This window comes from Vulpes lagopus, chromosome 21 (genome assembly GCF_018345385.1).
Source record: "Vulpes lagopus strain Blue_001 chromosome 21, ASM1834538v1, whole genome shotgun sequence".
Lineage (NCBI taxonomy): Eukaryota > Metazoa > Chordata > Mammalia > Carnivora > Canidae > Vulpes > Vulpes lagopus.
The window spans coordinates 14,615,087-14,627,577 of record NC_054844.1 but is presented as its reverse complement, the minus strand read 5'-3'; the positions used below and the strand labels follow the sequence as shown (position 1 = coordinate 14,627,577).

At 37.8% G+C, this 12,491-nt stretch overlaps 1 protein-coding gene across 2 annotated transcripts in view; it reads right to left on the bottom strand.

Moving 5' to 3' along the window:
* The window catches only part of PTPRO (protein tyrosine phosphatase receptor type O), a 239,848-nt gene that overhangs the window by 70,172 nt on the left and 157,185 nt on the right, over window positions 1–12,491 (bottom strand). For both annotated transcript variants that reach the window (XM_041736849.1, XM_041736848.1), the window contains exons 7-10: window positions 12,185–12,381; window positions 5,388–5,508; window positions 4,839–5,032; window positions 3,795–3,906 (exon numbers count right to left, since the gene is read on the bottom strand). In XM_041736849.1, coding sequence (XP_041592783.1) covers window positions 3,795–3,906; window positions 4,839–5,032; window positions 5,388–5,508; window positions 12,185–12,381 — 624 coding nt within the window. The remainder of the gene's footprint in view (window positions 1–3,794; window positions 3,907–4,838; window positions 5,033–5,387; window positions 5,509–12,184; window positions 12,382–12,491) is intronic.

Here is a 12,491-nt window from a genome sequence, read left to right as displayed (position 1 = left end):
GGGGTCTTGTAAAAGTAAATTTTTTATTGTGATGCAGCAAAGGTGTTTATGGAAATAAAGGACAGTAGGGTCAACAATTAGAGGGACAGAAAATAATTATTGTTTCTATAAACTTTCTATAAAATAACAAGACAATGTCATTGATCGTGTCTAACCAGTGCTTTGCAAAAGATGGGCTCTTAATAAATGTTGCTGAAGCAAGTAGTAAGGGAACACAGGAAGGGCTCTTTGTTAAATTCTAAGACTGAGTTTATTAATTTTTAAAATATTCTTATACATTTAAATTTAAATTATTTCTAGTGGAAAGGAGAATTCATTACAAGCTTTATAATACATGAGCTCTGAAAGCATATTTAATTATTTTTTGAACTAACCAATAATTCTGAAGATTTTAGGAAACACATACACAAGGAAATTTAAAGTCCATGTGTATGTTAGTTTGAAGACAAGCTGGTGATCCATTCTGAGAGACAGCACAAAACCAGTTGAAACATTTGGAGGAGAATTTCTATAAACCATGAAGATTCACTTTCCCAATATGCTCCTGGTACTCATAACAAGCAATCATAACTATACTTTCAAGAACAATTATTCTCTGAAGAGATTTGTAATATATATAGTAAAAAACATTTCTGTTTTGGAGCACCTGGGTGCCTCAGTTGGTTAAGGGTCTGCCTTCAGCTCAGGTCATGATCCCAGGGTCCTGGAATCAAGTCCCACATCAGGCTTCCTACTTAGTGGGGAATCTGCTTCTCCCTCTTCCTTTACCTTCCCCCCTACTTGTGCTTGCTCTCTCTCTCTCTCTCTGTCTCTCAAATAAAATCTTTTAAAAAATGTATTTCATGTGAAATTATAGTAGTATTTATATATATGGTTGACAATAAAACCTTTAAATACCAGCAATGTATCTAGCAAGTAACACAAATCCACATCATATTTCAGAATTATCTAATAAAGAGAATAATACCTTTGGCTTCTTTTATATTTCTGTGTACTTCTCTATATGTATGTATCTATTCTTATAATTCTTCAACGGATATTTTCTTATGTTTTAATTCGGTAAGGACAAGAAATGCATTTAAAATTGCAGGGGTGTATTTTTATTTAAAACCCAGAAATGTATAGCTCCTCCCTCACATGTATTAACCAAGTCTAGATTTTTATACTCCGTATTGCTGCTTTAAAATCCAGCATGTTGCTGAAAGGCCACAAGATGTCACTATTTGTTTATTAAACATTATTTGGTATACTAGCATAATGACTATGCATTTGACTTGCAGACAAAGTTGCCTAACAAAGACGGTGGACCGGAGATCCTAATAAATCACACCTTACTCAGATTTTTTTCCCTATATTCTTTTATTTCACACAATTTGGCATTAGACTCACAGCTAAAAGCAGAGGTAAGAGAAACATGATATCCTTGTTTGCTTTAAACTTGAAATGAGGGAAGAAAAACAAAACAAGGCAAGGCTAAAATTTCAACTGGTTTTTAAAAATAAGTATAAAAATAAAAGTCAGCTATCATATATATTTTAATAATGATTAATGTTACATAATTTAATTTTCATACTACCTGTGAAATAGTATTGTACTCTTTTTATAGATGTGAGACTTGAGACTATGTTAATATGCTTAGCTGAGACAGTGAACTGCTAGTGTTGACACGACTTAGTTGATTATCCCAGGCAAAGATAAGGAATTCCCAAAGGTCAATTTATTGGAGACAATAGATTGCTCACCTAGGCAAGTAGCTCACTTATTAACCTTATGACTATACAGATTTGCCAGGCCCATTACCCCTCTTGCCACATCCCAGTCAGTTTCCAGCTTTGAAAGGCACACCCAAGCCACTTGAGTCCAGAACTCCAAATCCTGTTAATTTTTCATATCTGATGTTCCCTCAGAGACACTGCAAAGAGCCTATTGAGGCAGTTTTCTGCCTTATTGCAATGAGTTCTATAACACTTGCTTTTGCTCTGTTAGCCAGTTGTTAGGTAGCATTTTGAATTCTGCCAATGAGAAAAAAGAAGTCCAGGATCATTTGAGATGATTTGCTTAAAGCTCGACAGCTAGAATTTTGCAGAGCCAGGTCTGCTCAATGAAGTGTTCAGATGCAAAGTCTGGGCTTTTCCAAGACATCTGCTCTGTCTGAGAAGAAAGAGTGTTCTCAGAGAAGCAATGTCAATAAAGTTAAGCTGTATGAATTATTTACTCCATAAAATTTAATTAAAATTAAACATGCAATTATTAACACAGTCAAGAAGCTAATACAGTACTAATGACATAATTGGTATTTTCTACCTTTTTGGTACTTTTTTCACTTTTTTATTCTAGTATTATTGTTAACATTTGGAACACAGGGAGCTCTAGACATTGTCTCGTAAAGGAAAGAGATGAACTACCTACATCAGTAGTGTAAGAATTCACATGATGAATTTTTTTTTTAAAGATTTTATTTTTAAGTATTCTCTACACCCACTGTAGTGCTTGAACTCACAACCCCAAGATCAAGAGTTGCATGCTCTACTGACTGAGCCAGCCAGGCACCTCCACATGATTAATTTCTTTTCTTTTTCTTTCTTTGATAAAGCTTGATAGAGTAAAACTAGATGATCCGGGAAGAAAATATTTTGTTAACATTATTTTGCTAACATTTCTTCTCTCAGCATAACACTAAGTATAGCCATGCAGTCCAACCAAAAGTTCCAGAAAAATCTTCATTCAAAGAAGGTTCAAAAGGGTTAGTGTTTCTCTGATGAATTTCCCCTTTTCATTGTCATCTCTGACCACCTCTGCTATCTCTGCTGTATGATAATGAACTAACTGTTGTTTAAGTACTTAAACTTTTTGCCAATATTTCAATGTATTTTTTTAGGGGGAGAGGGCCAGAGGAAGAGGGAGAGAAAGACTCTTAAGCAGGCTCCATGCCCAGAGTGGAGCCCAACTCCGGGCTCTATTTCACAACCCTGAGATCGTGACCTGAACCAAAATCAAGAGTGGGATGCTGTGGCACCGGGGTGGCTCAGGGGATGAATGTCTGCCTTTGGCTCCGGTCATGATGCTGGGGTCCTGAGACAGAGTTCTGCATCAGGCTCCCCACATGGAACCTGCTTCTCCCTCTACCTATGCCTCTGCTTTTTCTCTGTGTCTCTCATTAAAAAATAAATAAAATCTTAAAACGAACAAACAAACAGTGGGTTGCCTAACCAACTGAGCCACTCAGGTGTCCCCTAAGTAATGTATATAAATGGAAAAAAAATAACAGATACTATCACCATACCCATTTTACACTTAAAAAAATTGAGGCTTTGAAAAGTTAACATGCACAGGTTACACAGCGTAGGTGGCAGATCCGTGATTCAAACCCACCTGTCTCCAAAGCCTATTTTAACTCCCGCAATGGACAACACTGCCATCAGCCTGTGACTTTAAAAATGGTTTAATTAATAAGGAGATGGAGGCACTCTAGCAAATATAATCATCGAATGGGTATAATCAATTCATCTCAGTGTGAAGCTGAAAGCTCTGTCAGCTACAACTCTGTTCTAATCAATTCCAAACAGGAGCACACAATAAAGGACAATAACTCAGGATTAAAAACATATTTTAATTTTTAAAGACTATCATTTAAACAAATAATGAATTTTCAGAATCAAGCATACTGCCATCCATGAAACTGATGCTCCGTCACTACTGGGTGAACAACTAGCACTTTCTGGAGATGTATCTCTTTAGAAACTCCTCAAAATAGTGTTCTCTCCCCATGGTGGCAGTTCCTGCACACCACTCACCTGTTATGAAGCTGATGGTGGAGCTGTCACAACAGCTCAATTCTGGGTCTCCCCATGTTACCATGGTAACTCGGAAGTTGTAGTACCACGCTGGCAACAGATTGGCTATCCTCTGAAAAGATCAAGGAGACAAAAGACTAAGGGGAGGAAAATCATATTTTTGGAATAGAGTTATTTTTATTAGGTCATGAAAATAATAAGTATTTTTTATTTATGTTTCTGTGCCTATTTCTCTTTTCCAATTTTTTTCATTAAAAATTCTTTCTGGACTGAGGTAAGGTGTAAATAGAATGATATACAAACATAATTTTTAAAAAGTGGTTCACAGGTACAGAGTCAAATATTTCCAATACTGGTTTCGTTTGCAGTTTCCTAAGCTGTATTACACAGTGAAACAGTACTTGTCAGTGATTGTACGTATGCATCCCCCTATTTCTAAGAAAACCGACCTCTCCCAACTCTATTCTCCCAGTTTGGACCGTAAGCATGCGTCCTTGTTGGGTGGCAAAGATCAGAGTCGTCCACTGGATATAGGGCAGCTGTGTACTTCATGTGTGACCTGTAGGAAACTGCACTTTAGAGAAGCCAGTCCCAGAAAAAGCAATCTTTGACTTGCTCTCCTGAAGAGGAGCCTGTCACAGCCTGACATTAGAGGTATTTAACAGATGCGTGGATGTTAAGAATACTCATCATTAGCGTTAAACAGTGTCAACTAATTATTGAATGACTAAAGGAAATTTTTTGTGTTTTCCTCCTCAGGAAACAGAGAGAAACAATGAGCATTTGATAGCTCTCCTAAAATGTGGCTGTGTGCAATTAGGGGTGAAAACATGTTTCACATATTTTTTTTTTCTCTCTCTCTCTCAACCTCTCTCAAAAACAAAGTGAGTTCAGAAAACAAAAATGACTAAAAAACAAACAAAGAAACAAACAAAAAACACACCAAACTCTTGAAAGTAGCAAGCCACTCGTGTATTTACAGGTAAATTTTTCTGATACAGAAAGTTTCACCTGTTTGCACAGGGAAGTGTGACAGCTTCTTACCACTGAGGCAGTCAAGGAGACAGTTGCTGCGATTTCATAGTACGTTGTCCACTCTGATGTCATGGTAGCAGGGTTGAAATAAAACATTTCAACTACATATTTTCTGAACACTCCTAAGTAAGGTCTGCTCCAGCTGAGAACCACTGCCGTAGGACCCAACGGATAGAGCATTAAATCCTTTATCCCCGTTGGAACTTAAGAAGAAGTGGGGCGGGATGAAAAAAGAGAGAGCCAAGAAGGAATATTTAATATCTTAGCAACGGTTTCAAACTTAATAACTAGGGTTTTTGCTCTTCTGATATGATCACTGAATAAATCATATTTTCCCTGAGTCATTGATGCTAACGATAATCCTCAGGTATACAACTATAGTCATTTATTACGCTGAATGTAGAATATTGGATGAGCATGGGTCCCCCCCATTTATGATGATAATGATTTGGGCGTAGGCATTGAACCCCCAAGCCGCAAAAACAAAAAAACAAACAAAACAAAACAAAACAAACCAAAACAGTACTCTGATAGTTATTCTTGAGGCTGGCAACTTACCAATAGCAAATGTCACAGGATCTGAAGGTGGTCCAATCAAAGGGCCTTTTCTTAGGTACATCACGACCTGGTACTGGGCACCGGGAACCAGATTTTCAATAATAGATTTGCTTGAGTTCACCTTTAAACCAAACACCCGATATGATTTATATAGAGCTGGGCTTTCATAATGTGACACAAAGGCTGATATCATATTCAGGGACTCTCTGTGGATGCCTTTGAAATCCAGAAGCCTTTGCTTGTTCTGGGGAAGGTCAGATTTCAAAATTAGGATGATTTATAGTTTATGTGAACACTGAGGGGAACCCAGAACATTCAAATTCTATGGCTGGATTTAATAAGCCCCGCGAACTGCTTTATACCCATCAATGTCAATTTCAACTATGTACATTAGAGACGCGTCAGCCTCTAACCATAATCAAATCAGCAATACCATAAGGGGAGTCTGACATCCTAAACTGTGGTGTCAGCTAAAAACATACAAAGATCAGTGCAGGAATGTCTTTAGTCTCTCCTCACTTAGAAGCATATAATATCTAATTATAGAGATGGAAATGACCTCAGAGATTATCTGCTCCAAATCTCTCATTTAATAGATCAAGAAAGTAAAGCCAGGAAATGGCCAAGGTCACATATTTAGATTCAGCGCCGGGACTGGAAGCCTAGTATTGTGACCTCTAACGCCTGTTCCGGGCAAGTCACGGGACTCAGCACGGAGGTACATTGATAAGTGCTTCTCAAGGCTATTGTGACCCTATAAAATAATGTCGAAGAAAATATTTCTCCTTTAGATGAGCTCTCTTTTGCTGTTCTTTTAAAGAAAAAAACTTTTGTTTTGGTAACAAATACAATATAGAGAAAGACAGAACAGATAGATGAATGAAATGTACTTATTAAAGTTTAAAATGTTGGTGTGCACTAGGATTGATACTTCAGCTTACAGGTCAAGAAGTGTGTGACTTTGACCTTTAGTACCTCTAATATTTAAGAAAGTCTTGCTTAGTAGGAAGAACACAGGCTCTTCTCTATTCAGACTGCCTGAAATCAAATCCTGCCTCTACTCTTTTGTAAGCATGAAAGTTTATTTATAATTTATTTACAATTCTTACCTTGGTTTCCTGATTGATAAACTATAGATAATACTATGATATATACCTCCCAGAGGATGCTTAAACTAGAGTACCAATAGAGGTAACTCATTACTCAGCAATTTTTTTGGCTTCTAGGGTACATAACATAAAATTTGCTGTGGAAAGGAGCATAAATCAATGAAGAACAGTATCGTTGACAGCTTACCTATGCTATAAGGTTTTTTTTTTTAATTCAGCTTCATTATAATTTTAAGAATAAACACAGAATTGATATGATATGAATTTTAAAACCTTCTGATACTGGAAACTGATTCTACACAATAAAAATTGTATAATTTGAATTGGTAGAACTTGCTCTAAAAGTTAAGTAGGGAGACAAGCATATCATAATTTCTTTTCCAATAACTTAAGCAAAATAAAATTAAGTTGAATGAATACATTAGCATTTCCCTCCTTTCTTTCCTGTTTATACTCCTATAAGATTTTTTTACCTATGTTTTCAAATGTGAATTCTGCTGGCAGTCATCTAGGCAGAGTTAGCCAACTAGATATCTGATAGAGCTTTTCTCAAAGAGACAAACCATAAACAAGACGTGTATATTGCACAAAACTAAGTAATGCTGTCTTACTTCTTTAAAATAAATTTTTAAATGATAAAACTAGTAAATGTTCATTGTGGAAATTATTCGCACAGTAGAAGAGCAAATGAAGTAAACTGGCAATTTTTCGGTCTTCCTCTCCTCATTTCCAACATATTGGTAGGCAATCTGCAGACCCTCCTCAATACATATATACATAAATAACATTATATTGACCCATATAGGTGTTAATTATTAACTTGCTCCAAACTTTTCTTTAAAACTTAACAGCACATCATAGACATCTAGGCAGGCATACCTCTGAATGCTAACATAGCTCATTAATCACTCATTTAGAATGTTTAGCATAGCAGGACAAAAAAAGTGTAGACTGCTTCAGGGTGGTAAAGTTTCTTTGGTTTGATAATATTTTAAGCAAGTGGTTGATTCTGATTATTCAAATGACTACATGAAATCGGAGCCACTTAAATATACCATCATATTTAATACCCTGAGGATATCATGCTAGTGAAATCAGTTGGAGAAAGACAAATATTGTATGATTTCACTGTGTGGAAACAAAAAAAGCAAATCAAATGAGCAGACAAAACAAAACAAAACTCTTAGTTACAGTGAACAGAATGGTGGTTGCCAGAGGGGAGCGGAGTGGGAGGTAGATGATAAGGGTCAAGAGGGTCAAGAGGTACAAAGTTACACTTATAAAATAAACAAGTCATAGCAATGTAACCTATGGTATGATGACTGCAGTCAGTAATATTGTGTTGCATATTTGAAAATTGCTAAGAGAATAAATCTTAAAAATTCTCATCATTAGAAAAAAATTTTGTAACATTGTACGGTGATGGATGGCAACTAGGTTTATTGTGATGATCATTTCTCAATGCATGCAACTATTGAATCATTATGTTATACACCTGAAACTAATATAATGTTATATACATCAATTACACCTTGATACATAAAACATGCCATCTTAATAAATTCATCCTAGGGACATTATACTTCTTTTTAAGATGATTTCATTAATTTATTTGAGAGAGAAAGAGAGAGAGCATGAGCGGGGTGAGGGGCAGAGCGAGAGGGACAAGCAGACTCCCCACTGAATACAGAGCGATTGTCTTGACCTCGGGCTTGAAGAGGAGCTAAAGGTGGGGCTCCTAGCAGGCTCCATAGAGTATTGAACCCCAGGACCTTGAGATTAAGACCTCAGCTGAAGTCAGATGCTGACTAAGCCACTCAGCACCCCTATTTTTTTTCATAAAGAAGCAACTATGTGTATATATAATATATATATATATATATATATATATATATATATATATATATAAGCACTATTTTAAAAAATTACCTTGGTAACAAATAATAAACCCTAATTCCTTCCTGCCGTCTTGTTTTTGAATATTTACTGAACCACCAGCCTGTATCTGAGCTTCCATCCCTCCATACCCTAATATTTATCCTGGATCACCTTTGGGTAGGTAGACTGAAGGCAGGCAGGAGAAATGCCCCTGAATTCTCCCTCCTAAATAATACATATTTTATTCTCCAGAGGAGAATCATTCCACACCTTCTCCCCCAGTTTTCATCCCTCCTTTGTATTCCACTATTTCCTCTCTCTCATTCCCAACTGGCTCCATTGCCATTCCAGAGAATTTAGTTCAGTCCAACACCCCTCTGATGAGGCACCAGTCCTGTTCCTCCCCAGCTAAAGAAATAGGAGGAAAGATGTCTTAGAGAGCATAGGAAATACATGACAGACTTAATAACTGGGTATGTACATTGTCAGAAAACACTTGGGGACCAAGGCAGATCACATGTGAAAATAAATTTACATTCATATATGAGGTTTTTTAATCCTGAAATTTATGATTGTGTGTGAGACTTTGGAGAAAGTACTGAAAGCACATTTACTTTGAAGAATTGACCGGATCCTTTATGTATATAACACTTATAGAGCACAGACTTTATGTTCAACATATATTTATTAATGAAGAGCACTGAAATGGTTGTTAGGAGGCATACATCACAAAACACCCTTTTCTCTGAACATTTGCATGCAAACTCATACCCAAAACAACAACCAGACGTGAAGAGCATATACATGATGAGGAAAAATTCAAACTAATGGGTACAATGTACCTACTTGGTAGGTCAGACTCTAAGCTTCACAAACTTAAGGTTCAAGTCAAATCTGTTTTATTTCTAGGATCTTATGCAGGACCCACCTAGCACACAGAAATCAGTGGTGGTGTAAGGAAGAGTAGAGGCACTAGCAGGGAGTCTCATGGATGATGTATCTAATGTATAAAGCAACGATCCTGTGGTATAGTCACTGGTAGAAGCAAAGTAGGGCAAGTGAAAGTATAAAATAGTGAAACATTATATTATCTGTTAATACTATAGTGTCCCCTTATCTGCAAGGGATATGTTGTTCTGAGACTCCCCCCAATGGATGTCTGAAACCATGGGTAGTACTGAACCCTATACGTATTATGTTCTTTCCTATACATACACATATACTTGCTGTAAAGTTTAATTTGTAAATTAGGCATAGTAAGAGATTAACAATAACCAATAATAAAAAGGATTACAACCATATGCTACAATAAAAGTTATGTAAATGTAGTCTCTCTCAAAATATCTCATTGTACTGTATTCACCCTTCTTATGATGTTGTGAGATGATAAAATGTCTACATGATGAGATGAATTGGGGTGAATGAAATAGACCCTTGATAGCCCCTTGCTAGGCTACTACTGACCTTCTGACTATATGTTGGTGGAGGATCATCTGTTTCTGGCCCACAGGTGAGCATGGGACACTGTATCCATGGAAAGTGAAATCATGAATTAAGGGGGTGAATACTACTGTATGTGTCTGGCTTTAGAATCACTCTTAGTTTTGAGCTGCATTTTGAATTTTAATGTAATCACAGTACCATTGAATACAGAATTAAAGAAATACTATTATTTTTTCCTTTTGGATAAAGGTTGCTTTGAGAAATAAGCCCAAATCAGACCAAATACTGGGATAATATTTTCTGGGCTCTTTTGATTAATGGCCACATGACTGCAGGCCAGTTTTTGAGATTTTTTTCTAATTAATTAATTAATTATTTATTTTGAGAGAGAGAGCGCAAGCCAGGCGGAGGGGCAGAGGGAGAGGATCTCAAGCTGACTCCATGCTGAGCCCGATGAGGGGTTCATTTTCACGACCTTAAAATAATGACCTGAGCTGAAACCAAGAGTCAGACACTTAACCAACTGTGCCACCCAGGCACTCATTTTTGAGATTTTCTGAATGGATATTTCCTCATCTAAAAATGTATGTGTGTGCGTGTGTGTGTGTGTGTGTGTGTAGTAGTAGTAGTAGTAGTAGTAGTAGTAGTAGTAGTAGGGCAATGGATAATGTTGGTGTAATAACACAATCTTCAAAATGTTCTTGTAATTGAGATAACACCTCACACTGGGTCCTAGATCCCACCCTCCATTTTAAATATTGGCTTCTTTGCCTATAATCCTGAACAGTTTCATGTTTGCATCTCAAGAAGGCATTGTCAAAGTGCACTGAGACTGGTCTTTCCTGGCTCATTTATAATTTACAATCTCTATCAATACCGTTAGCCTCTGGCTTCTGTGCAAAAGATATGTAATTTGTGCATTAGACGAGGGACGAAGAAATGCACCTTGGAGCGGTCAAGTTCTGTGTCATGTTCTATAAGAGAAACCCATTTTTCTACCAATGTGACGAGTCAGCCATCTTTCCTCTCCTCAGGAAAGGAATCTACTAAGCTGCATAGTGAGTCGTGATTACAAGTTAATTGGTTTAGCATATTTACTCCTTAATTTAATTCAAGTCAAGGGGTAGCTGCATCTTCAAGGAAGGGCTTATCTCAACACTCCTAAGCCCTTCTAGCACTCCAAAGGCCATGAGTCCTGAGTTCATCTTATCAACTCAAAGTTCCTCATTCTTTGAGTTTCACTAACTGCCTAACTTTCCTGGGATAAATGGAAACGTTCCAAAAAGCTTTCATGTGCCAAACGTTTTTGAGTATTATATTTCCAGTGCATGACACACGAGTTGATAATTTCTTTCTTTTTTTTTTTTTTTTTTTTTGCCTTTAAGGAAGTAAATATTGTGTCCTTAAGACACCGGGAATCAGTGAATTTGATCTTAGGAAAAAAAATAAAACAAGGTTTTAGGAAAGTAGGGCTGAGCTCCATACTCCCCATGGATACTCAGGGTGATGGGAAGCAAGGTCTGCCCCGGGGGCATGTGGCAGGGTTTCTGCTCAGGACTGGTGGCTGGGCATGGAAACTCATCGTAGTAGCCATTCCTAGAACTACTGATTTGCACCCCATTTTCGCTTGCCCCTCAGGCTCCCTCATGCTTACCTAACTCCTATTTATCCTTCAAAGCTCCTCTCAGCTGTGATTAGTGAAAGGGGAGTTTCTTACCTTAGTACTTTTAATTTTTGAATTATTTTTTCAGTGCACATGAATGACCCTATTTATATTTCAAGTAACAAGAAAAAGAATGGAAAAGAATAAAACCAACCAACCAGCCAACAAAACTTCCCCAGAACCTTCTGCTTGGTTGTCTCCTACCCTGGGAAAAGTTTTCCTGGCCAGTTTCCAAATCTTCTTGCCCCAATTCCATATTTACTCCTCCCCAGCTCTTTCTTTCCATGAACTCCTAGAGCCTCTCAATCATTTCTTTTTAGCCTAGGCCTTATTTTATGCTCAGCAGTGACTGTGTGCTCCCTCACACATTGTTCTCACTAGGTTACAGACTCTGCAAGAGGCAGACACAGAAATCACCTAGATCAAAAAAAAAAAAAAAAATCACCTAGATCCCCAACATCTATCTGAGTACCTGGCACATTGTAGGTGTCTTGAACGAAGCTTGAAAATAAAAGGAAGCGGGTAATCCTCAGAGGGAGAGGGAAGAGGACTGCAACTGGAGAACCATGCACACTCATTTCCCACTCACAAATCACGTGGGGGGACCCCGGCACCCCCTCTTGCCATGGTCTCCTGGGCTGCAGGGGTGAGCACGCCCCTCGGCCTGTTTTGCTTTTTGTTTCTATTTTCCCCTGCGCCTTTACCTGAGTGCAGTACTGCTTTTCCAGCCTCTGGCTCTCCTTCTGTTTCTGGCAGGTGAGTGACACCACAGACACGATGGTGCCGTTGTAGTTCTCTTGGGAAGACGTCCAGGACATCAAAGCGGTGGTTGAGCTTAAAACGTGGACGCTCACATGCTGGGGCTTCTCGGTCAGCTCTTCGATCCACTCTCCCAAAGGGCCTGGACATTTCAAATAAGAGCACAAGGTTTCATGCTGAGCTGGTGGAGATCACAGAGTCTAGTTTCAAAACTCAGGTTGTTTTCCTTTTTGCCCTTACACAGATCAAAGT